The sequence below is a fragment of the Somniosus microcephalus genome, unplaced genomic scaffold (genome assembly GCF_052327205.1).
Source record: "Somniosus microcephalus isolate GS21.2 unplaced genomic scaffold, FLI_Smic_1.0 unresolved_chr1, whole genome shotgun sequence".
Lineage (NCBI taxonomy): Eukaryota > Metazoa > Chordata > Chondrichthyes > Squaliformes > Somniosidae > Somniosus > Somniosus microcephalus.
Genome location: NW_028225179.1, coordinates 107,015,286 through 107,042,406, shown reverse-complemented (window position 1 = coordinate 107,042,406; position 27,121 = coordinate 107,015,286). Strand labels below are relative to the sequence as shown.

The window sequence follows — 27,121 nt, the reverse complement described above, 5'->3', positions numbered from 1 at the left end:
CAGGTGAAATTGGACATGAGCGGGACGCAAAACAGGCTCAGCCCGACGTTCAGTCCCATCGACTCCAGAGAACCGAATATGGGGCGTGCGGTATAATGAGCGGCTAATACGATTCTGCCTGTTTTGCTTCCCCCGCCCATGTGCCATTTCGCCTCCGTTCGATATAACTGGATAGATCATAATACTAATGTCCCTTTTCTTCCAGCCTGGCAGAAACAGATGTTCCTTACAGTGTATTGCTGACTATTTCTGATAGCACGCATTATAAATAAGGGTTTAATTGGGCTGGATGTTCAGAGGATCAGAGGCACTGGTGGAAATGGATGTTCCTGGGCCCGTGAAGTGTTTGTACATCTTGCTCTTTTACTCGGTGATCGGCCACAACGGTGAGGACAGATCTCAACTCAATTTACTTTAAATATCTTCTCTGTTCAGTGTTAATAACGTTAATAAAGTTTGGTCAAAGAGATAGGTTTTAAGGAGCGTCTTAAAAGGAGGATAGAGAGGTAGAGAGGCGGAGAGGTTTAGGCAGGGAATTCAAGAGCTTGGGCCTAGGCAACAGAAGACACGGCCGCCAAAGGTTGAGCAATTATAATCAGGGAGGCTCAAGAGGGCAGAATTAGAGGAGCGCAGATATCTCGGGGGGCTGTGGGGCTGAAGGAGCGAGGCCATGGAGGGATTTGAAAACAAGGATGAGAATTTTAAAATCGAGGCTCTGCATAAACGGGAGTCAGGGGAGATGGGCGAATGTGACTTGGTGCGAGTTAGGACACGTATGGTAATATAACCCTGCAATTTACTCTTTGCATTATCAGGCATCAACCCCATTAATGGGGATGTATGAAAAAGCAGTAATTCAACCGAGGCCAGAACCCTTTAAAGATGAACGGGTTAAATAGGCCTTAGAACTCACATCGTCGGGGTCTGATCCTCGCCTGTCACTGGGTTTGATACAGGTAGAAGTGTTTTAACATTGGAACACCAAATATTAAATTGCACTACATAGAAACATAGAAACATAGAAGATAGGAGCAGGAGTAGGCCATTCGGCCCCTCGAGCCTGTTCCTCCATTTAATGAGATCATGGCTGATCATCCAAATTCAGCACCCTAGCCCTGCTTTCTCCCCATATCCCTTGATCCCTTTAGCCTTAAGAAATATATCTAACTCCTTCTTGAATATATTTAATGAATTGGCCTCAACTGCCTTCTGTGGTAGAGAATTCCACAGGTTCACCACTCTCTGGGTGAAGAAATTCCTCTTCATCTCTGTCCTAAATGGCTTACCCCTTATCTTTAGACTATGACCCCTGGTTCTGGACTCCCCGGCCATCAGAAACATCCTTCCTGCATCTAGTCTGTCTAGCCCTGTTAGAATTTTATAAGTTTCGATGAGATCCCCTCTCATTCTTCTGAACTCCAGCGAATACAAGCCTAATCGACCCAATCTCTCTTCATACGTCATTCCTCCCATCCCAGGTATCAGTCTGGTGAATCTTCGCTGCACTCCCTCCTGGCAAGAACATCTTTCCTCAGATAAGGCGACCAAATACATGTAAATCTATAACAACAGAAAATGCCGGAAATACTCAGCAGGCCAGGCAGCATCTGTGGAGAGAGAAACAGAGTTGCTGCCTGACCTGCTGAGTATTTCCAGCATTTTCTGTTGTTATTTCAGATTTCCAGCATCCGCAGTATTTTGCTATTATATACATGTAAATCTATGGTGACTTTCTCCGATCCTGTCACTGTTTTCCAAGTGCTCTGCTATTACATCTTTTATAATGGACTCTAGCATCTTCCCCACTACTGATGTCAGGATTACCGGTCTATAATTCCCCGTTTTCTCTCTACCACCTTTTTAAATAGTGGGGTTACATTAGCTACCCTCCAATCCATGGGGACATTTCCAGAGCCTATAGAATTTTGGAAGATGACCAGCAATGCATCTACTATTTCTTGGGCCACTTCCTTAAGTACCCTCGGATGTAGATTATCAAGCCCTGTGGATTTATCGGCCTTCAATCCTGTCATTTCCCCGAACACCATTTCCCTACAAATACTGATTTCATTCAGTTCCTGCCTCTCATTAGACCCTATGTTCCCCGACATCTCTGTGAAGACAGAACCAAAGTATGTATTTAATTGGTCTGGCATTTCTTTGTTCCCCATTATAAATTCTCCTGATTCTCACTGCAAGGGACCTACGCTTGACTTCACCAATATTTTTCTCTTCACATATCTACTGATTTACGGTTTTAAATTTTGCTGAAATTGATACCTCGCCACCACCCATACCGCACCACTGTCCATACCTCACCATTGCCCATAAGTCTCCACTGTCCATACCTCACCACTGTCCACAGCGCACCACTGTCCATACCTCACCACTTTCCATAAGTCTCCACTGTCCATACCTCAACATTGTCCATACCTCACCATTGCCCATACCTCACTAATGTCCATATTTCACCAATACCTCTATCTCACAACTGCTCATACCTCACAACTTCTTCAACCTCACCACTGCCCGTATCTCACCACTGTCCATATCTCACAATGTCTTCAAACTCACCACTATCCATACCTCACCAATGTCCATACCGCTCCACTGTACATCCCTCACCAATGCCCATACCTCACCACAGCCCATATCTCACCATTGTCCATATCTCACCACTGCCCATACCTAACCACTGCCCATACCTCACCACTGCCCATACCTCACCACTGCCCATACCTCACCACTGCCCGTACCTCACCACTGCCCGTACCTCACCACTGCCCATACCTCACCACTGCCCATACCTAACCACTGCCCATACCTCACCACTGCCCATACCTCACCACTGCCCATACCTCACCACTGCCCATACCTCACCACTGTCCATATCACACAACATCCTCAAACTCTCCACTGCCCATATCTCTACACTGTCCATACCTCACCACTGCCCATACCTCACCACTGCCCATACCTCACCACTGTCCGTAACTCACCACTGTCCATATCTCACCACTGTCCATATCTCACAGCATCCTAAAACTCTCCACTGCCCATTCATCACCACGGCGCATATCTCTCCGCTGCCCATACCACTCCACTATCCATACCCCACCACTGCCCATACCTTATAACTTCTTCAAACTCACCTCTGTCCATACCTCACCACTGCCCATAACTCATCAATGTCCATACCTCACCACTGCCCATACCTCACAACCTCTTCAAACTCACCTCTGTCCATACCTCACCACTGCCCCTGCCTCACCATTGCCCGTAACTCTTCACTGCCCATACCACAGCTCTGCCCACACCTCACAACTTCCTCAAACTCAGCACGGTCTATACATCACCACTGCCCGCATCTCAACAGAGCTCTTATCTCAGCACTGCAGATACTTTTCTTCGACAGCGCCCCCCAAACCCGCGACCTTCACCACCTAGAAGGACAAGGGCAGCAAGTGCATGGGAACACCATCACCTCCAAATTCCCCTCCAAGCCTCACATCATTTTGATATGGAGGCATATCGGCCATTCCTTCATTGTCGCTGGGTCAAAACCCTGGAACTCCCTCACTAACAGCACTGTGGGAGTACCTTCACAACACGGACTACAGTGGTTCAAGAAGGTGTCTCACCACCACCTTCTCAAGGGCAACTAGGGATGGGCAATAAATGCTGGCCTTGCCAGCGATGCCCACATCCCTTGAATGAAGAAAAGATTTTAAAACTGCCCATACCTCTCCACTGTCCATAACTCACCACTGTCCACCCCTCACCACAGTCCATCCCTCACCACTGTCCATCCATCCCCACTGTCCATACCTCCCCACAGCCCATACCTCCCCACCGCCCATACCTCCCCACCGCCCATACCTCCCCACCGCCCATACCTCCCCACCGCCCATACCTCCCCACCGCCCATACCTCCCCACCGCCCATACCTCCCCACCGCCCGTACCTCTCCACAATCCGTACCTCACCACTGTCTAGCCCTCACCACTGTCCATACATCCCCACTGTCCATACCTCACCACAGTCTATATCTCCCCACCGCCCATACATCACCACTGTCCGTACCTCTCCACAGTCCGTACCACACCACTGTCCATACATCCCCACTCTCCATACCTCACCACAGTCCATCCCTCACCACTGTCCATCCCTCACCACTGTCCATACCTCACCATAGTCCATACCTCACCATAGTCCATACCTTTCCACAGTCCATACCTCACCACTGTCATTTCCTCACCACTGCCCATACCTCACCACTGCCCATACCTCACCACTGCCCATACCTCACCACTGTCCATACCTCACCACTGTCCATAGCTCTCCACTGTCCATCCCTCAACACTGTCCATACCTCACCACTGTCCATACCGCACCACTGTCCATAGCTCTGCACTGTCCAGACCTCGCCACTGTCCCTACCTCACCACTGTCCATACCTCACCACTGTCCATAGCTCTGCACTGTCCAGACCTCGCCACTGTCCCTACCTCACCACTGTCCATACCTCACCACTGTCCATAGCTCTGCACTGTCCAGACCTCGCCACTGTCCCTACCTCACCACTGTCCCTACCTCACCACTGCCAATATCTCACCACTGTCCATACCTCACCACTGTCCATAGCTCTCCACTGTCCATCCCTCAACACTGTCCATACCTCACCACTGTCCATACCTCACCACTGCCAATATCTCACCACTGTCCATACATCCCCACTGTCCTTACCTCAACACTGCCAACATCTCACCGCTGCCAATATCTCACAGCCTCCTCAAACTCACCGCTGCCCATACCTCACAACTTCGCATATCTCTCCGCTGCCCATACCTCACCACTATCCATACCCCACCACTGCCCATACCTTACAACTTCCTCAAACTCACCTCTGTCCACACATCACCACTGCCCGTAACTCATCACTGCTTGGAACTCTACACTACCCATACCACAGCACTGCCCATACCTCACAACTTCCTCAAGTTCACCACGGTCTATACATCACCACTGCCCGCATCTCAACAGAGCTCTTATCTCAGCACTGCAGATACTTGTCTTCGACAGAACCCCACGAACCTGTAACATTCGCCATCTAGAAGGACAAGGGCAGCAAGCGCATGATAACACCATCACCTCCAAATACCCCTCCAAGGCACACACCATCCTTATTTGAAAGCATATCGCCGATCCTTCATCGTCGCTGGGTCAAAACCCTGGAACTCCCTCCCTAACAGCACTGTGGGAGTACCTTCACCACACGGACTGCAGCCGTTCAAGAAGGCAGCTCACCACCACCTTCTCAAGGGCAACTAGGGATGGGCAATAAATGCTGGCATTGCCAGCGATGTCCACATCCCATGAATGAAGAAAAGATTTCAAAACTGCCCATACCTCACCACTGTCCATACCTCACCACTATCCATACCTCACCACTATCCATAACTCACCACTGTCCGTACCTCACCACTATCCATACCTCACCACTATCCATAACTCACCACTGTCCATACCTCACCACTGTCAATAACTCACCACTGCCCATACCTCACTACAGTCCATACATCACCACTGCCCATACCTCACTACTGTCAATTCCACAGCACTGCCCATACCTCACCACTGTCCATAACTCACCACTGTCCATAACTCACCACTGTCCATACTTCACCACTGCCCATACCTCAATACAGTCCATACATCACCACTGCCCATACCTCACTGCTGTCAATTCCACAGCACTGCCCATACCTCACCACTGTCCATACCTCACCACTGTCCATACCTCACCACAGCCCATTCCTCACCACTGTCAATCTCTCACCACTGTCCATACTTCACCACTGCCCATTCCCCACCACTGCCCATTCCTCACCGCTGCCCATTCCTCACCACTGTCCATCCCTCACCACTGTCCATCCCTCACCACTGTCCATCCATCCCCACTGCCCATACCTCACCACTGTCCATCCATCCCCACTGCCCATACCTCACCACTGTCCATACCTCACCACTGTCCATACCTCACCACAGCCCATTCCTCACCACTGTCAATCTCTCACCACTGCCCATTCCCCACCACTGCCCATTCCTCACCGCTGCCCATTCCTCACCACTGTCCATCCCTCACCACTGTCCATCCCTCACCACTGTCCATCCATCCCCACTGCCCATACCTCACCACTGTCCATCCATCCCCACTGCCCATACCTCACCACTGTCCATACCTCACCACAGTCCATACTTCATCACTGTCCATCCCTCACCACTGTCCATCCATCCCCATTGTCCACACCTCACCACAGCCCATACCTTCCCACAGCCCATACCTTCCCACAGCCCATACCTCAACACGATCCATCCCTCACCACTGTCCATCCCTCACCACTGTTCATACCTCACCACAGTCCATACCTCACCACTGTCCATACTTCACCAATGCCCATACCACAGCACTACCCATACCTCACCATTGTCCATACCTCACCACTGCCCATACCTCACCACTGCTCATTCCTCACCACAGTCCATACCTCACCACTGTCCATACTTCACCAATGCCCATACCACAGCACTACCCATACCTCACCATTGTCCATACCTCACCACTGCCCATACCTCACCACTGTCCATACCACAGCTCTGCCCATACCTCACAACTTCCTCAAACTCAGCACGGTCTATACATCACCACTGCCCGCATCTCAACAGAGCTCTTATCTCAGCACTGCTGATACTTGTCTTCGACAGCACCCCCCAAACCCGCGACCTTCACCACCTAGAAGGACAAGGGCAGCAAGCGCATGGGAAGACCATCACTTCCAAATTTCCGTCCAAGTCACACACCATCCTGATTTGGAACCATATCGGCCATTCCTTCATCTTCGCTAGGTCAAAACCCTGGAGCTCCCTCCCTAACAGCACTGTGGGAGTAACTACACAACACGGACTGCAACAGTTCAAGAAGGCGGCTCACCGCCACCTTCTCAAGGGCAACTAGGGATGGGCAATAAATGCTGGCCTTGCCAGCAATGCCCACATCCCATGAATGAAGAAAAGATTTCAAAACTGCCCATACCTCTCCACTGTCCATACCTCACCACTGTCCATACCTCACCACAGTCCATCACTCACTACAGTCCATCACTCACTACTGTCCATCACTCACCACTGTCCATTCCTCCCCACTGTCCACTCACCACTGCCCATACCTCTCCACTGTCCATACCTCACCACAGTCCATCACTCACTACTGTCCATCACTCACCACTGTCCATTCCTCCCCACTGTCCACTCACCACTGTCCATACCTCACCACTGTCCATACCTCACCACTGTCCATCCCTCACCACTGTCCATCACTCACTACTGTCCATCACTCACCACTGTCCATTCCTCCCCACTGTCCACTCACCACTGTCCATACCTCACCACTGTCCATCCCTCACCACTGTCCATCCCTCACCACTGTCCATCACTCACTACTGTCCATCACTCACCACTGTCCATCACTCACCACTGTCCATTCCTCCCCACTGTCCACTCACCACTGTCCATACCTCACCACTGTCCATACCTCACCACTGTCCATACCTCACCACAGTCCATACCTCACCACTGTCCATACCTCACCACTGTCCATACCTCACCACTGTCCATCACTCACCACTGTCCATCACTCACCACTGTCCATACCTCACCACTGTCAATCCTCCCCACTGTCGATACCTCACCACTGTCGATACCTCACCACTGTCCATACCTCACCACTGTCCATACCTCACCACTGTCCATACCTCTCCACTGTCCATACCTCACCACTGCCCATACCTCACCACTGAACATACCTCACCACTGTCCACACATCTCCACTTTCCATTCCTCACCACTGTCCATTCCTCCCCACTGTCCATACCTCACCACTGTCCATACCTCACCACAGTCCATCACTCACCACTGTCCATTCCTCCCCACTGTCCACTCACCACTGTCCATACCTCACCACTGTCCATACCTCACCACTGTCCATACCTCACCACTGTCCATCCCTCACCACTGTCCATCCCTCACCACTGTCCATCCCTCACCACTGTCCATACCTCACCACTGTCCATCCCTCACCACTGTCCATCCCTCACCACTGTCCATACCTCACCACTGTCAATCCTCCCCACTGTCGATACCTCTCCACTGTCCATACCTCTCCACTGTCCATACCTCTCCACTGTCCATACCTCTCCACTGTCCATACCTCTCCACTGTCCATACCTCTCCACTGTCCATACCTCTCCACTGTCCATACCTCTCCACTGTCCATACCTCTCCACTGTCCATACCTCTCCACTGTCCATACCTCTCCACTGTCCATACCTCACCACTGCCCATACCTCACCACTGCCCATACCTCACCACTGCCCATACCTCACCACTGAACACACCTCACCACTGTCCACACATCTCCACTTTCCATTCCTCACCACTTTCCATTCCTCACCACTGTCTATGCCTCTCCACTGTCCATACCTCACCACTGTCCATACCCCACCACAGTCCATCACTCACTACTGTCCATCACTCACCACTGTCCATTCCTCCCCACTGTCCACTCACCACTGTCCATACCTCACCACTGTCCATACCTCACCACTGTCCATCCCTCACCACTGTCCATCCCTCACCACTGTCCATCACTCACCACTGTCCATACCTCACCACTGTCCATCCCTCACCACTGTCCATCACTCACCACTGTCCATCCCTCACCGCTGTCAATCCTCCCCACTGTCCATACCTCACCACTGTCCATACCTCTCCACACCTCACCACTGTCGATACCTCACCACTGTCCATCCCTCACCGCTGTCAATCCTCCCCACTGTCCATACCTCACCACTGTCCATACCTCTCCACACCTCACCACTGCCCATACCTCACCACTGTCGATACCTCACCACTGTCGATACCTCACCACTGTCGATACCTCACCACTGTCGATACCTCACCACTGTCCATACCTCACCACTGTCCATACCTCACCACTGTCCATACCTCACCACTGTCCATCACTCACCACTGTCCAGACCTCACCACTGTCCATCACTCACCACTGTCCATACCTCACCACTGTCCATACCTCACCACTGTCAATCCTCCCCACTGTCGATACCTCACCACTGTCCATACCTCTCCACACCTCACCACTGTCGATACCTCACCACTGTCGATACCTCACCACTGTCCATACCTCTCCACACCTCACCACTGTCGATACCTCACCACTGTCCATACCTCTCCACACCTCACCACTGTCGATACCTCACCACTGTCGATACCTCACCACTGTCGATACCTCACCACTGTCGATACCTCACCACTGTCCATACCTCACCACTGTCCATCACTCACCACTGTCCAGACCTCACCACTGTCCATCACTCACCACTGTCCATACCTCACCACTGTCCATACCTCACCACTGTCAATCCTCACCACTGTCGATACCTCACCACTGTCCATACCTCTCCACTGTCCATTCCTCACCACTGAACATACCTCACCACTGTCCATACATCTCCACTGTCCATACCTCACCCCTGCCCATACCTCACCACTGAACATACCTCACCACTGTCCATACCTCACCACTGCCCATACCTCACCACTGTCCATACCTCACCACTGTCCATTCCTCACCACTGTCCATACCTCACCACTGTCCATACCTCACCACTGTCCATACCTCACCACTGTCCATACCTCACCACTGTCCATACCTCACCACTGTCCATGCCTCACCACTGTCGATGCCTCACCACTGTCCATACCTCACCACTGCCCATACCTCACCACTGTCCATACCTCACCACTGTCCATACCTCACCACTCTCCGCCCCTCTCCACTCTCCGCCCCTCTCCACTCTCCGCCCCTCTCCACTCTCCGTCCTTCTCCACTCTCCGTCCCTCTCCACTCTCCACCCCTCTCCACTCTCCGTCCCTCTCCACTCTCCGTCCGGCTCCACTTTCCGTCCGGCTCCACTCTCCGTCCCCCTCCACTCTCCGTCCCCCTCCACTCTCCGCCCCTCTCCACTCTCCGTCCCTCTCCACTCTCCGTCCCTCTCCACTCTCCGCCCCTCTCCACTCTCCGTCCCTCTCCACTCTCCGTCCCTCTCCACTCTCCACCCCTCTCCACTCTCCACCCCTCTCCACTCTCCACCCCTCTCCACTCTCCGTCCCTCTTCACTCTCCGTCCCTCTCCACTCTCCACTCTCCGCCCCTCTCCACTCTCCGTCCCTCTCCACTCTCCACTCTCCGTCCCTCTCCACTCTCCGTCCCTCTCCACTCTCCACACCTCTCCACTCTCCACCCCTCTCCACTCTCCGTCCCTCTACACTCTCCGTCCCTCTCCACTCTCCGTCCCTCTCCACTCTCCGTCCCCTCCACTCTCCGTCCCTCTCCACTCTCCGCCCCTCTCCACTCTCCGTCCCTCTCCACTCTCCGCCCCTCTCCACTCTCCGCCCCTCTCCACTCTCCACCCCTCTCCACTCTCCACCCCTCTCCACTCTCCGCCCCTCTCCACTCTCCGTCCCTCTTCACTCTCCGTCCCTCTCCACTCTCCTCTCTCCGCCCCTCTCCACTCTCCGCCCCTCTCCACTCTCCGCCCCTCTCCACTCTCCGACCCTCTCCAGTCTCCGTCCCTCTCCACTCTCCACCCCTCTCCACTCTCCACCCCTTCCACTCTCCGTCCCTCTCCACTCTCCGTCCCTCTCCACTCTCCGTCCGGCTCCACTCTCCGTCCGGCTCCACTCTCCGTCCCCCTCCACTCTCCGTCCCTCTCCACTCTCCGTCCCTCTCCACTCTCCGTCCCTCTCCACTCTCCGCCCCTCTCCACTCTCCGTCCCTCTCCACTCTCCGTCCCTCTCCACTCTCCGCCCCTCTCCACTCTCCGCCCCTCTCCACTCTCCGTCCCTCTCCACTCTCCGCCCCTCTCCACTCTCCGCCCCTCTCCACTCTCCGTCCCTCTCCACTCTCCGTCCCTCTCCACTCTCCGTCCGGCTCCACTCTCCGTCCGGCTCCACTCTCCGTCCCCCTCCCCTCTCCGTCCCCCTCCACTCTCCGCCCCTCTCCACTCTCCGTCCCTCTCCACTCTCCGTCCCTCTCCACTCTCCGTCCCTCTCCACTCTCCGTCCCTCTCCACTCTCCGCCCCTCTCCACTCTCCGTCACTCTCCACTCTCCGCCCCTCTCCACTCCCCGCCCCTCTCCACTCTCCGCCCATCTCCCCTCTCCGTCCCCCTCCACTCTCCGCCCCTCTCCACTCTCCGTCCCTCTCCACTCTCCGTCCCTCTCCACTCTCCGTCCCTCTCCACTCTCCGCCCCTCTCCACTCTCCGTCACTCTCCACTCTCCGTCACTCTCCACTCTCCGCCCCTCTCCACTCCCCGCCCCTCTCCACTCTCCGTCCCCCTCCACTCTCCGCCCCTCTCCACTATCCGTCCCTCTCCACTCTCCGTCCCTCTCCACTCTCCGTCCCTCTCCACTCTCCGTCCCTCTCCACTCTCCGCCCCTCTCCACTCTCCGTCACTCTCCACTCTCCGCCCCTCTCCACTCTCCGTCCCTCTCCACTCTCCACCCCCTCCACTCTCCACACCTCTCCACTCTCCACCCCTCTCCGCCCCTCTCCACTCTCCGCCCCTCTCCACTCTCCGCCCCTCTCCACTCTCCGCCCCTCTCCACTCTCCGTCCCTCTCCACTCTCCGCCCCTCTCCACTCTCCGTCCCTCTCCACTCTCCGTCCCCCTCCACTCTCCGTCCATCTCCACTCTCCGCCCCTCTCCACTCTCCGCCCCTCTCCACTCTCCGTCCCTCTCCACTCTCCGTCCCTCTCCACTCTCCGTCCCTCTCCACTCTCCGTCCCTCTCCACTCTCCGCCCCTCTCCACTCTCCGCCCCTCTCCACTCTCCGTCCCTCTCCACTCTCCGTCCCTCTCCACTCTCCGTCCCTCTCCACTCTCCTCCCCTCTCCACTCTCCGTCCCCCTCCACTCTCCGTCCCTCTCCACTCTCCACCCCTCTCCACTCTCCACCCCTCTCCACTCTCCGTCCCTCTGCACTCTCCGTCCCTCTCCACTCTCCGCCCCTCTCCGCTCTCCGCCCCTCTCCACTCTCCGCCCCTCTCCACTCTCCACCCCTCTCCACTCTCCACCCCTCTCCACTCTCCGTCCCTCTCCACTCTCCGTCCCTCTCCACTCTCCGCCCCTCTCCACTCTCCGCCCCTCTCCACTCTCCGCCCCTCTCCACTCTCCGTCCCTCTCCACTCTCCACACCTCTCCACTCTCCACCCCTCTCCGTCCCTCTCCACTCTCCGTCCCTCTCCACTCTCCGTCCCTCTCCACTCTCCGCCCCTCTCCACTCTCCGCCCCTCTCCACTCTCCGCCCCTCTCCACTCTCCGCCCCTCTCCACTCTCCGTCCCTCTTCGCTCTCCGTCCCTCTCCGCTCTCCGCCCCTCTCCGCTCTCCGTCCCTCTCCACTCTCCGCCCCTCTCCACTCTCCACCCCTCTCCACTCTCCACCCCTCTCCACTCTCCGTCCCTCTCCACTCTCCGTCCCTCTCCACTCTCCGCCCCTCTCCACTCTCCGCCCCTCTCCACTCTCCGCCCCTCTCCACTCTCCGTCCCTCTCCACTCTCCACCCCTCTCCACTCTCCACCCCTCTCCACTCTCCACCCCTCTCCACTCTCCGTCCCTCTCCACTCTCCGTCCCTCTCCACTCTCCGTCCCTCTCCACTCTCCGTCCCTCTCCACTCTCCGCCCCTCTCCACTCTCCGCCCCTCTCCACTCTCCGCCCCTCTCCACTCTCCGTCCCTCTCCACTCTCCACCCCTCTCCACTCTCCACCACTCTCCACTCTCCACCCCTCTCCACTCTCCGTCCCTCTCCACTCTCCGCCCCTCTCCACTCTCCGCCCCTCTCCACTCTCCGTCCCTCTCCACTCTCCGTCCCTCTCCACTCTCCGTCCGGCTCCACTCTCCGTCCGGCTCCACTCTCCGTCCCCCTCCCCTCTCCGTCCCCCTCCACTCTCCGCCCCTCTCCACTCTCCGTCCCTCTCCACTCTCCGTCCCTCTCCACTCTCCGTCCCTCTCCACTCTCCGTCCCTCTCCACTCTCCGCCCCTCTCCACTCTCCGTCACTCTCCACTCTCCGCCCCTCTCCACTCCCCGCCCCTCTCCACTCCCCGCCCCTCTCCACTCTCCGCCCATCTCCCCTCTCCGTCCCCCTCCACTCTCCGCCCCTCTCCACTCTCCGTCCCTCTCCACTCTCCGTCCCTCTCCACTCTCCGTCCCTCTCCACTCTCCGTCCCTCTCCACTCTCCGCCCCTCTCCACTCTCCGTCACTCTCCACTCTCCGCCCCTCTCCACTCCCCGCCCCTCTCCACTCTCCGTCCCCCTCCACTCTCCGCCCCTCTCCACTCTCCGTCCCTCTCCACTCTCCGTCCCTCTCCACTCTCCGTCCCTCTCCACTCTCCGTCCCTCTCCACTCTCCGCCCCTCTCCACTCTCCGTCACTCTCCACTCTCCGCCCCTCTCCACTCTCCGTCCCTCTCCACTCTCCACCCCCTCCACTCTCCACACCTCTCCGCTCTCCACCCCTCTCCGCCCCTCTCCACTCTCCGCCCCTCTCCACTCTCCGCCCCTCTCCACTCTCCGCCCCTCTCCACTCTCCGTCCCTCTCCACTCTCCGCCCCTCTCCACTCTCCGTCCCTCTCCACTCTCCGTCCCCCTCCACTCTCCGTCCATCTCCACTCTCCGCCCCTCTCCACACTCCGCCCCTCTCCACTCTCCGTCCCTCTCCACTCTCCGTCCCTCTCCACTCTCCGTCCCTCTCCACTCTCCGTCCCTCTCCACTCTCCGCCCCTCTCCACTCTCCGCCCCTCTCCACTCTCCGTCCCTCTCCACTCTCCGTCCCTCTCCACTCTCCGTCCCTCTCCACTCTCCTCCCCTCTCCACTCTCCGTCCCCCTCCACTCTCCGTCCCTCTCCACTCTCCACCCCTCTCCACTCTCCACCCCTCTCCACTCTCCACCCCTCTCCACTCTCCGTCCCTCTTCACTCTCCGTCCCTCTCCACTCTCCGCCCCTCTCCACTCTCCGTCCCTCTCCACTCTCCGTCCCTCTCCACTCTCCGCCCCTCTCCACTCTCCGCCCCTCTCCACTCTCCGTCCCTCTCCACTCTCCACACCTCTCCACTCTCCACCCCTCTCCGTCCCTCTCCACTCTCCGTCCCTCTCCACTCTCCGTCCCTCTCCACTCTCCGCCCCTCTCCACTCTCCGCCCCTCTCCACTCTCCGCCCCTCTCCACTCTCCGTCCCTCTTCGCTCTCCGTCCCTCTCCGCTCTCCGCCCCTCTCCGCTCTCCGTCCCTCTCCGCTCTCCGCCCCTCTCCACTCTCCGCCCCTCTCCACTCTCCACCCCTCTCCACTCTCCACCCCTCTCCACTCTCCGTCCCTCTCCACTCTCCGCCCCTCTCCACTCTCCGCCCCTCTCCACTCTCCGCCCCTCTCCACTCTCCGTCCCTCTCCACTCTCCACCCCTCTCCACTCTCCACCCCTCTCCACTCTCCACCCCTCTCCACTCTCCGTCCCTCTCCACTCTCCGTCCCTCTCCACTCTCCGTCCCTCTCCACTCTCCGCCCCTCTCCACTCTCCGCCCCTCTCCACTCTCCGCCCCTCTCCACTCTCCGCCCCTCTCCACTCTCCGTCCCTCTCCACTCTCCACCCCTCTCCACTCTCCACCACTCTCCACTCTCCACCCCTCTCCACTCTCCACCCCTCTCCACTCTCACCCCTCTCCACTCTCCGTCCCTCTCCACTCTCCGTCCCTCTCCACTCTCCGTCCCTCTCCACTCTCCTTCCCCTCTCCACTCTCCGTCCCCCTCCACTCTCCGTCCCTCTCCACTCTCCGCCCCTCTCCACTCTCCAACCCTCTCCACTCTCCGTCCACTCCACTCTCCGTCCCCTCTCCACTCTCCGTCCCTCTCCACTCTCCGTCCCCCTCCACTCTCCGCCCCTCTCCACTCTCCGTCCCTCTCCACTCTCCGTCCCTCTCCACTCTCCGTCCCTCTCCACTCTCCACCCCTCTCCACTCCTCCGCCCCTCTCCACTCTCCGTCCCTCTCCACTCTCCGTCCCTCTCCACTCTCCGTCCCTCTCCACTCTCCGTCCCTCTCCACTCTCCGCCCCCTCTCCACTCTCCGTCACTCTCCACTCTCCGCCCCTCTCCACTCCCCGCCCCTCTCCACTCTCCGTCCCCTCCACTCTCCGCCCCCTCCACTCTCCGTCCCTCTCTCTCCGTCCCTCTCCACTCTCCGTCCCTCTCCACTCTCCGTCCCCTCTCCACTCTCCGCCCCTCTCCACTCTCCGTCACTCTCCACCTCTCCCGCCCCTCTCCACTCTCCGTCCCTCTCCGACTCTCCACCCCCTCCACTCTCCACAACCTCTCCGCTCTCCACCCCTCTCCGCCCCTCTCCACTCTCCGCCCCTCTCCACTCTCCTCCCTCTCCCACTCTCCGCCCCTCTCCACTCTCCGTCCCTCTCCACTCTCCGCCCCGCTCCACTCTCCCGTCCCTCTCCACTCTCCGTCCCCCTCCACTCTCCGTCCATCTCCACTCTCCGCCCCTCTCCACTCTCCGTCCCTCTCCACTCTCCGTCCCTCTCCACTCTCCGTCCCTCTCCACTCTCCGTCCCTCTCCACTCTCCGTCCCTCTCCACTCTCCGCCCCTCTCCACTCTCCGCCCCTCTCCACTCTCCGTCCCTCTCCACTCTCCGTCCCTCTCCACTCTCCGTCCCTCTCCACTCTCCTCCCCTCTCCACTCTCCGTCCCCCTCCACTCTCCGTCCCTCTCCACTCTCCACCCCTCTCCACTCTCCACCCCTCTCCACTCTCCGTCCCTCTTCACTCTCCGTCCCTCTCCGCTCTCCGCCCCTCTCCGCTCTCCGCCCCTCTCCACTCTCCGCCCCTCTCCACTCTCCACCCCTCTCCACTCTCCACCCCTCTCCACTCTCCGTCCCTCTCCACTCTCCGTCCCTCTCCACTCTCCGCCCCTCTCCACTCTCCGCCCCTCTCCACTCTCCGTCCCTCTCCACTCTCCACACCTCTCCACTCTCCACCCCTCTCCGTCCCTCTCCACTCTCCGTCCCTCTCCACTCTCCGTCCCTCTCCACTCTCCGCCCCTCTCCACTCTCCGCCCCTCTCCACTCTCCGCCCCTCTCCACTCTCCGTCCCTCTTCGCTCTCCGTCCCTCTCCGCTCTCCGCCCCTCTCCGCTCTCCGTCCCTCTCCACTCTCCGCCCCTCTCCACTCTCCACCCCTCTCCACTCTCCACCCCTCTCCACTCTCCGTCCCTCTCCACTCTCCGACCCTCTCCACTCTCCGCCCCTCTCCACTCTCCGCCCCTCTCCACTCTCCGCCCCTCTCCACTCTCCGTCCCTCTCCACTCTCCACCCCTCTCCACTCTCCACCCCTCTCCACTCTCCACCCCTCTCCACTCTCCGTCCCTCTCCACTCTCCGTCCCTCTCCACTCTCCGTCCCTCTCCACTCTCCGCCCCTCTCCACTCTCCGCCCCTCTCCACTCTCCGCCCCTCTCCACTCTCCGCCCCTCTCCACTCTCCGTCCCTCTCCACTCTCCGCCCCTCTCCACTCTCCACCACTCTCCACTCTCCACCCCTCTCCACTCTCCACCCCTCTCCACTCTCCACCCCTCTCCACTCTCCGTCCCTCTCCACTCTCCGTCCCTCTCCACTCTCCGTCCCTCTCCACTCTCCTCCCCTCTCCACTCTCCGTCCCCCTCCACTCTCCGTCCCTCTCCACTCTCCGCCCCTCTCCACTCTCCAACCCTCTCCACTCTCCGTCCATCTCCACTCTCCGTCCCTCTCCACTCTCCGTCCCTCTCCACTCTCCGTCCCCCTCCACTCTCCGCCCCTCTCCACTCTCCGTCCCTCTCCACTCTCCGTCCCTCTCCACTCTCCGTCCCTCTCCACTCTCCGCCCCTCTCCACTCTCCGCCCCTCTCCACTCTCCGTCCCTCTCCACTCTCCGTCCCTCTCCACTCTCCGACCCTCTCCACTCTCCGCCCCTCTCCACTCTCCACCCCTCTCCACTCTCCACCCCTCTCCACTCTCCACCCCTCTCCACTCTCCGTCCCTCTCCACTCTCCGCCCCTCTCCACTCTCCGCCCCTCTCCACTCTCCGCCCCTCTCCACTCTCCGTCCCTCTCCGCTCTCCGCCCCTCTCCGCTCTCCGCCCCTCTCCACTCTCCGTCCCTCTCCACTCTCCACCCCTCTCCACTCTCCACCCCTCTCCACTCTCCGTCCCTCTCCACTCTCCGTCCCTCTCCACTCTCCGTCCCTCTCCACTCTCCGCCCCTCTCCACTCTCCGCCCCTCTCCACTCTCCGCCCCTCTCCACTCTCCACCCCTCTCCACTCTCCGTCCCTCTCCACTCTCCGTCCCTCTCCACTCTCCCTCCCTCTCCACTCTCCGCCCCTCTCCACTCTCCGCCCCTCTCCACTCTCCACCCCTCTCCACTCTCCGCCCCTCTCCACTCTCCGCCCCTCTCCACTCTCCGCCCCTCTCCACTCTCCGCCCCTCTCCACTCTCCGCCCCTCTCCACTCTCCGTCCCTCTCCACTCTCCGTCCCTCTCCACTCTCCACCCCACTCCACTCTCCACCCCTCTCCACTCTCCGTCCCCCTCCACTCTCCGTCGCCCTCCACTCTCCGCCCCTCTCCACCCCTCTCCACTCTCCGTCCCTCTCCACTCTCCGTCCCTCTCCACTCTCCGCCCCTCTCCACTCTCCGTCCCCCTCCACTCTCCGTCCCCCTCCACTCTCCGCCCCTCTCCACTCTCCGTCCCTCTCCACTCTCCGTCCCTCTCCACTCTCCGCCCCTCTCCACTCTCCGTCCCTCTCCACTCTCCGTCCCTCTCCACTCTCCGCCCCTCTCCACTCTCCGCCCCTCTCCACTCTCCGCCCCTCTCCACTCTCCGCCCCTCTCCACTCTCCGCCCCTCTCCACTCTCCGCCCCTCTCCACTCTCCGCCCCTCTCCACTCTCCGTCCCTCTCCACTCTCCGTCCCTCTCCACTCTCCGTCCCTCTCCACTCTCCGTCCCCCTCCACTCTCCGTCCCTCTCCACTCTCCACCCCTCTCCACTCTCCACCCCTCTCCACTCTCCACCCCTCTCCACTCTCCACCCCTCTCCACTCTCCGTCCCTCTTCACTCTCCGTCCCTCTCCACTCTCCACTCTCCGCCCCTCTCCACTCTCCGCCCCTCTCCACTCTCCGTCCCTCTCCACTCTCCACCCCACTCCACTCTCCACCCCTCTCCACTCTCCGTCCGGCTCCACTCTCCGTCGCCCTCCACTCTCCGTCGCCCTCCACTCTCCGCCCCTCTCCACTCTCCGTCCTTCTCCACTCTCCGTCCCTCTCCACTCTCCACCCCTCTCCACTCTCCGTCCCTCTCCACTCTCCGTCCGGCTCCACTTTCCGTCCGGCTCCACTCTCCGTCCGGCTCCACTCTCCGTCCCCCTCCACTCTCCGCCCCTCTCCACTCTCCGTCCCTCTCCACTCTCCGTCCCTCTCCACTCTCCGCCCCTCTCCACTCTCCGTCCCTCTCCACTCTCCGTCCCTCTCCACTCTCCGTCCCTCTCCACTCTCCACCCCTCTCCACTCTCCGTCCCCCTCCACTCTCCGTCCCCCTCCACTCTCCGTCCCCCTCCACTCTCCGCCCCTCTCCACTCTCCGCCCCTCTCCACTCTCCGCCCCTCTCCACTCTCCGTCCCTCTCCACTCTCCGTCCCTCTCCACTCTCCACCCCTCTCCACTCTCCGTCCCTCTTCACTCTCCGTCCCTCTCCACTCTCCACTCTCCGCCCCTCTCCACTCTCCGTCCCTCTCCACTCTCCACTCTCCGTCCCTCTCCACTCTCCGTCCCTCTCCACTCTCCACCCCTCTCCACTCTCCACCCCTCTCCACTCTCCGTCCCTCTACACTCTCCGTCCCTCTCCACTCTCCGTCCCTCTCCACTCTCCGTCCCCTCCACTCTCCGTCCCTCTCCACTCTCCGCCCCTCTCCACTCTCCGTCCCTCTCCACTCTCCGTCCCTCTCCACTCTCCGCCCCTCTCCACTCTCCGCCCCTCTCCACTCTCCACCCCTCTCCACTCTCCACCCCTCTCCACTCTCCGCCCCTCTCCACTCTCCGTCCCTCTTCACTCTCCGTCCCTCTCCACTCTCCTCTCTCCGCCCCTCTCCACTCTCCGCCCCTCTCCACTCTCCGCCCCTCTCCACTCTCCGACCCTCTCCAGTCTCCGTCCCTCTCCACTCTCCACCCCTCTCCACTCTCCACCCCTTCCACTCTCCGTCCCTCTCCACTCTCCGTCCCTCTCCACTCTTCGTCCGGCTCCACTCTCCGTCTGGCTCCACTCTCCGTCCCCCTCCACTCTCCGTCCCTCTCCACTCTCCGTCCCTCTCCACTCTCCGCCCCTATCCACTCTCCGTCCCTCTCCACTCTCCGTCCCTCTCCACTCTCCGCCCCTCTCCACTCTCCGCCCCTCTCCACTCTCCGTCCCTCTCCACTCTCCGCCCCTCTCCACTCTCCGCCCCTCTCCACTCTCCGTCCCCCTCCACTCTCCGTCCCTCTCCACTCTCCGTCCCTCTCCACTCTCCGTCCGGCTCCACTCTCCGTCCGGCTCCACTCTCCGTCCCCCTCCCCTCTCCGTCCCCCTCCACTCTCCGCCCCTCTCCACTCTCCGTCCCTCTCCACTCTCCTTCCCTCTCCACTCTCCGTCCCTCTCCACTCTCCGTCCCTCTCCACTCTCCGCCCCTCTCCACTCTCCGTCACTCTCCACTCTCCGCCCCTCTCCACTCCCCGCCCCTCTCCACTCTCCGTCCCTCTCCACTCTCCGCCCATCTCCACTCCCCGCCCCTCTCCACTCTCCGTCCCTCTCCACTCTCCACCCCCTCCACTCTCCACACCTCTCCACTCTCCACCCCTCTCCGCCCCTCTCCACTCTCCGTCCCTCTTCACTCTCCGTCCCTCTCCACTCTCCTCCCCTCTCCACTCTCCGTCCCTCTTCACTCTCCCCCCCTCTCCACTCTCCACCCCTCTCCACTCTCCGTCCCTCTTCACTCTCCGTCCCTCTCCACTCTCCACTCTCCGCCACTCTCCACTCTCCGCCCCTCTCCACTCTCCGCCCCTCTCCACTCTCCGCCCCTCTCCACTCTCCGCCCCTCTCCACTCTCAGTCCCTCTCCACTCTCCGCCACTCTCCACTCTCCGTCCCTCTCCACTCTCCGTCCCTCTCCACTCTCCGTCCGGCTCCACTCTCCGTCCGGCTCCACTCTCCGTCCCCCTCCCCTCTCCGTCCCCCTCCACTCTCCGCCCCTCTCCACTCTCCGTCCCTCTCCACTCTCCGTCCCTCTCCACTCTCCGTCCCTCTCCACTCTCCGTCCCTCTCCACTCTCCGCCCCTCTCCACTCTCCGTCCCTCTCCACTCTCCGCCCCTCTCCACTCTCCGTCACTCTCCACTCTCCGCCCCTCTCCACTCTCCACCCCTCTCCACTCTCCACCCCTCTCCACTCTCCGTCCCTCTCCACTCTCCGCCCCTCTCCACTCTCCGCCCCTCTCCACTCTCCGCCCCTCTCCACTCTCCGTCCCTCTCCGCTCTCCGCCCCTCTCCGCTCTCCGCCCCTCTCCACTCTCCGCCCCTCTCCACTCTCCGTCCCTCTTCGCTCTCCGCCCCTCTCCGCTCTCCGCCCCTCTCCACTCTCCGTCCCTCTCCACCCCTCTCCACTCTCCACCCCTCTCCACTCTCCACCCCTCTCCACTCTCCGTCCCTCTCCACTCTCCGTCCCTCTCCACTCTCCGTCCCTCTCCACTCTCCTCCACTCTCCGCCCCTCTCCACTCTCCGCCCCTCTCCACTCTCCACCCCTCTCCACTCTCCGCCCCTCTCCACTCTCCGCCCCTCTCCACTCTCCGTCCCTCTCCACTCTCCGTCCCTCTCCACTCTCCGCCCCCCTCCACTCTCCGCCCCTCTCCACTCTCCACCCCTCTCCACTCTCCGCCCCTCTCCACTCTCCGCCCCTCTCCACTCTCCGCCCCTCTCCACTCTCCGCCCCTCTCCACTCTCCGTCCCTCTCCACTCTCCACCCCACTCCACTCTCCACCCCTCTCCACTCTCCGTCCCCCTCCACTCTCCGTCGCCTTCCACTCTCCACCCCTCTCCACTCTCCGTCCCTCTCCACTCTCCGTCCCTCTCCACTCTCCGCCCCTCTCCACTCTCCGTCCCCCTCCACTCTCCGTCCCCCTCCACTCTCCGCCCCTCTCCACTCTCCGTCCCTCTCCACTCTCCGTCCCTCTCCACTCTCCGCCCCTCTCCACTCTCCGTCCCTCTCCACTCTCCGTCCCTCTCCACTCTCCGCCCCTCTCCACTCTCCGCCCCTCTCCACTCTCCGCCCCTCTCCACTCTCCGCCCCTCTCCACTCTCCGTCCTTCTCCACTCTCCGTCCCTCTTCACTCTCCACCCCTCTCCACTCTCCACCCCTCTCCACTCTCCGTCCCTCTCCACTCTCCGTCCCTCTCCACTCTCCGTCCGGCTCCACTCTCCGTCCGGCTCCACTCTCCGTCCCTCTCCACTCTCCGTCCCTCTCCACTCTCCGTCCGGCTCCACTCTCCGTCCCCCTCCACTCTCCGCCCCTCTCCACTCTCCGTCCCTCTCCACTCTCCGTCCCTCTCCACTCTCCGTCCCTCTCCACTCTCCGCCCCTCTCCACTCTCCGTCCCTCTCCACTCTCCGTCCCTCTCCACTCTCCGTCCCTCTCCACTCTCCGTCCCTCTCCACTCTCCACCCCTCTCCACTCTCCGTCCCCCTCCACTCTCCGTCCCCCTCCACTCTCCGTCCCCCTCCACTCTCCGTCCCCCTCCACTCTCCGCCCCTCTCCACTCTCCGCCCCTCTCCACTCTCCGTCCCTCTCCACTCTCCGCCCCTCTCCACTCTCCGCCCCTCTCCACTCTCCGTCCCTATCCACTCTCCGTCCCTCTCCACTCTCCGTCCCTCTCCACTCTCCGTCCCTCTCCACTCTCCGTCCCTCTCCACTCTCCGTCCCTCTCCACTCTCCGTCCCTCTCCACTCTCCGTCCCTCTCCACTCTCCGTCCCCCTCCACTCACCGTCCCCCTCCACTCTCCGTCCCCCTCCACTCTCCGTCCCCCTCCATTCTCCGTCCCCCTCCATTCTCCGTCCCCCTCCACTCTCCGTCCCCCTCCACTCTCCGTCCCCCTCCACTCTCCGTCCCCCTCCACTCTCCGTCCCCCTCCACTCTCCGTCCCCCTCCACTCTCCGTCCCCCTCCACTCTCCGTCCCCCTCCACTCTCCGTCCCCCTCCACTCTCCGTCCCCCTCCAATCTCCGTCCCCCTCCAATCTCCGTCCCCCTCCAATCTCCGTCCCTCTCCACTCTCCGTCCCTCTCCACTCTCCGTCCCTCTCCACTCTCCGTCCCTCTCCACTCTCCGTCCCTCTCCACTCTCCGTCCCTCTCCACTCTCCGTCCCCCTCCACTCTCCGTCCCCCTCCACTCTCCGTCCCTCTCCACTCTCCGTCCCTCTCCACTCTCCGTCCCCTCCACTCTCCGTCCCTCTCCACTCTCCGCCCCTCTCCACTCTCCGCCCCTCTCCACTCTCCGCCCCTCTCCACTCTCCGCCCCTCTCCACTCTCCGCCCCTCTCCACTCTCAGCCCCTCTCCACTCTCCGTCCCCCTCCACTCTCCGCCCCCCTCCACTCTCCGTCCCTCTCCACTCTCCGTCCCTCTCCACTCTCCGCCCCTCTCCACTCTCCGTCCCTCTCCACTCTCCGTCCCTCTCCACTCTCCGCCCCTCTCCACTCTCCGTCCCTCTCCACTCTCCGCCCCTCTCCACTCTCCGCCCCTCTCCACTCTCCGTCCCTCTCCACTCTCCGTCCCTCTCCACTCTCCGCCCCTCTCCACTCTCCGCCCCTCTCCACTCTCCGCCCCTCTCCACTCTCCGCCCCTCTCCACTCTCCGCCCCTCTCCACTCTCCGCCCCTCTCCACTCTCCGCCCCTCTCCACTCTCCGTCCATCTCCACTCTCCGTCCCTCTCCACTCTCCGCCCCTCTCCACTCTCCGTCCCTCTCCACTCTCCGTCCGGCTCCACTTTCCGTCCGGCTCCACTCTCCGTCCCCCTCCACTCTCCGTCCCCCTCCACTCTCCGCCCCTCTCCACTCTCCGTCCCTCTCCACTCTCCGTCCCTCTCCACTCTCCGTCCCCCTCCACTCTCCGTCCCCCTCCACTCTCCGTCCCCCTCCACTCTCCGTCCCCCTCCACTCTCCGTCCCCCTCCATTCTCCGTCCCCCTCCACTCTCCGTCCCCCTCCACTCTCCGTCCCCCTCCACTCTCCGTCCCCCTCCACTCTCCGTCCCCCTCCACTCTCCGTCCCCCTCCACTCTCCGTCCCCCTCCAATCTCCGTCCCTCTCCAATCTCCGTCCCTCTCCACTCTCCGTCCCTCTCCACTCTCCGTCCCTCTCCACTCTCCGTCCCTCTCCACTCTCCGTCCCTCTCCACTCTCCGTCCCTCTCCACTCTCCGTCCCTCTCCACTCTCCGTCCCCCTCCACTCTCCGTCCCTCTCCACTCTCCGTCCCTCTCCACTCTCCGTCCTCTCCACTCTCCGCCCCTCTCCACTCTCCGCCCCTCTCCACTCTCCGCCCCTCTCCACTCTCCGTCCCTCTCCACTCTCCGCCCCTCTCCACTCTCAGCCCCTCTCCACTCTCCGTCCCCCTCCACTCTCCGCCCCTCTCCACTCTCCGCCCCTCTCCACTCTCCGTCCCTCTCCACTCTCCGCCCCTCTCCACTCTCCGTCCCTCTCCACTCTCCGTCCCTCTCCACTCTCCGCCCCTCTCCACTCTCCGTCCCTCTCCACTCTCCGCCCCTCTCCACTCTCCGTCCCTCTCCACTCTCCGTCCCTCTCCACTCTCCGCCCCTCTCCACTCTCCGCCCCTCTCCACTCTCCGCCCCTCTCCACTCTCCGCCCCTCTCCACTCTCCGCCCCTCTCCACTCTCCGTCCTTCTCCACTCTCCGTCCCTCTCCACTCTCCACCCCTCTCCACTCTCCGTCCCTCTCCACTCTCCGTCCGGCTCCACTTTCCGTCCGGCTCCACTCTCCGTCCCCCTCCACTCTCCGTCCCCCTCCACTCTCCGCCCCTCTCCACTCTCCGTCCCTCTCCACTCTCCGTCCCTCTCCACTCTCCGTCCCTCTCCACTCTCCGCCCCTCTCCACTCTCCGTCCCTCTCCACTCTCCGTCCCTCTCCACTCTCCGTCCCTCTCCACTCTCCACCCCTCTCCACTCTCCGTCCCCCTCCACTCTCCGTCCCCCTCCACTCTCCGCCCCTCTCCACTCTCCGCCCCTCTCCACTCTCCGTCCCTCTCCACTCTCCGTCCCTCTCCACTCTCCAAGCCTCTCCACTCTCCACCCCTCTCCACTCTCCGTCCCTCTCCACTCTCCGTCCCTCTCCACTCTCCACTCTCCGCCCCTCTCCACTCTCCGTCCCTCTCCACTCTCCACTCTCCGTCCCTCTCCACTCTCCGTCCCTCTCCACTCTCCACCCCTCTCCACTCTCCACCCCTCTCCACTCTCCACCCCTCTCCACTCTCCACTCTCCGTCCCTCTCCACTCTCCGTCCCTCTCCACTCTCCGTCCGGCTCCACTCTCCGTCCCCCTCCACTCTCCGCCCCTCTCCACTCTCCGTCCCTCTCCACTCTCCGTCCCTCTCCACTCTCCGTCCCTCTCCACTCTCCGCCCCTCTCCACTCTCCGTCCCTCTCCACTCTCCGTCCCTCTCCACTCTCCGTCCCTCTCCACTCTCCGTCCCTCTCCACTCTCCGTCCCTCTCCACTCTCCGTCCCTCTCCACTCTCCGCCCCTCTCCACTCTCCGTCCCCCTCCACTCTCCGTCCCCCTCCACTCTCCGTCCCCCTCCACTCTCCGTCCCCCTCCACTCTCCGCCCCTCTCCACTCTCCGCCCCTCTCCACTCTCCGTCCCTCTCCACTCTCCGTCCCTCTCCACTCTCCGTCCCTCTCCACTCTCCGTCCCTCTCCACTCTCCGTCCCTCTCCACTCTCCGTCCCTCTCCACTCTCCGTCCCCCTCCACTCACCGTCCCCCTCCACTCTCCGTCCCTCTCCACTCTCCGTCCCCCTCCACTCTCCGTCCCCCTCCACTCTCCGTCCCCCTCCACTCTCCGTCCCCCTCCACTCTCCGTCCCCCTCCACTCTCCGTCCCCCTCCACTCTCCGTCCCCCTCCACTCTCCGTCCCCCTCCACTCTCCGTCCCTCTCCAATCTCCGTCCCTCTCCAATCTCCGTCCCTCTCCAATCTCCGTCCCTCTCCACTCTCCGTCCCTCTCCACTCTCCGTCCCTCTCCACTCTCCGTCCCTCTCCACTCTCCGCCCCTCTCCACTCTCCGCCCCTCTCCACTCTCCGTCCCCCTCCACTCTCCGTCCCTCTCCACTCTCCGTCCCTCTCCACTCTCCGTCCGGCTCCACTCTCCGTCCGGCTCCACTCTCCGTCCCCCTCCCCTCTCCGTCCCCCTCCCCTCTCCGTCCCCCTCCACTCTCCGCCCCTCTCCACTCTCCGTCCCTCTCCACTCTCCTTCCCTCTCCACTCTCCGTCCCTCTCCACTCTCCGTCCCTCTCCACTCTCCGCCCCTCTCCACTCTCCGTCACTCTCCACTCTCCGCCCCTCTCCACTCCCCGCCCCTCTCCACTCTCCGTCCCTCTCCACTCTCCGCCCATCTCCACTCCCCGCCCCTCTCCACTCTCCGTCCCTCTCCACTCTCCACCCCCTCCACTCTCCACACCTCTCCACTCTCCACCCCTCTCCGCCCCTCTCCACTCTCCGTCCCTCTTCACTCTCCGTCCCTCTCCACTCTCCTCCCCTCTCCACTCTCCGTCCCTCTTCACTCTCCCCCCCTCTCCACTCTCCACCCCTCTCCACTCTCCGTCCCTCTTCACTCTCCGTCCCTCTCCACTCTCCACTCTCCGCCACTCTCCACTCTCCGCCCCTCTCCACTCTCCGCCCCTCTCCACTCTCCGCCCCTCTCCACTCTCCGCCCCTCTCCACTCTTAGTCCCTCTCCACTCTCCGCCACTCTCCACTCTCCGTCCCTCTCCACTCTCCGTCCCTCTCCACTCTCCGTCCGGCTCCACTCTCCGTCCGGCTCCACTCTCCGTCCCCCTCCCCTCTCCGTCCCCCTCCACTCTCCGCCCCTCTCCACTCTCCGTCCCTCTCCACTCTCCGTCCCTCTCCACTCTCCGTCCCTCTCCACTCTCCGTCCCTCTCCACTCTCCGCCCCTCTCCACTCTCCGTCCCTCTCCACTCTCCGCCCCTCTCCACTCTCCGTCACTCTCCACTCTCCGCCCCTCTCCACTCTCCACCCCTCTCCACTCTCCACCCCTCTCCACTCTCCGTCCCTCTCCACTCTCCGCCCCTCTCCACTCTCCGCCCCTCTCCACTCTCCGCCCCTCTCCACTCTCCGTCCCTCTTCGCTCTCCGCCCCTCTCCGCTCTCCGCCCCTCTCCACTCTCCGCCCCTCTCCACTCTCCGTCCCTCTTCGCTCTCCGCCCCTCTCCGCTCTCCGCCCCTCTCCACTCTCCGTCCCTCTCCACCCCTCTCCACTCTCCACCCCTCTCCACTCTCCACCCCTCTCCACTCTCCGTCCCTCTCCACTCTCCGTCCCTCTCCACTCTCCGTCCCTCTCCACTCTCCTCCACTCTCCGCCCCTCTCCACTCTCCGCCCCTCTCCACTCTCCACCCCTCTCCACTCTCCGCCCCTCTCCACTCTCCGCCCCTCTCCACTCTCCGTCCCTCTCCACTCTCCGTCCCTCTCCACTCTCCGCCCCCCTCCACTCTCCGCCCCTCTCCACTCTCCACCCCTCTCCACTCTCCGCCCCTCTCCACTCTCCGCCCCTCTCCACTCTCCGCCCCTCTCCACTCTCCGCCCCTCTCCACTCTCCGCCCCTCTCCACTCTCCGTCCCTCTCCACTCTCCACCCCACTCCACTCTCCACCCCTCTCCAC

General features: G+C 61.4%; 1 protein-coding gene across 1 annotated transcript in view; it reads left to right on the top strand.

Annotated features, from left to right (window-relative positions):
• The first annotated feature begins 208 nt into the window (after nucleotides 1-208).
• The window catches only part of LOC147095693 (IgGFc-binding protein-like), a 77,530-nt gene continuing 50,617 nt past the window's right edge, over nucleotides 209-27,121 (top strand). The window contains exon 1 of the mRNA XM_085973693.1: nucleotides 209-386. Within this exon, the coding sequence (XP_085829819.1) occupies nucleotides 290-386 (97 nt within the window). The 5' untranslated portion in view covers nucleotides 209-289. The remainder of the gene's footprint in view (nucleotides 387-27,121) is intronic.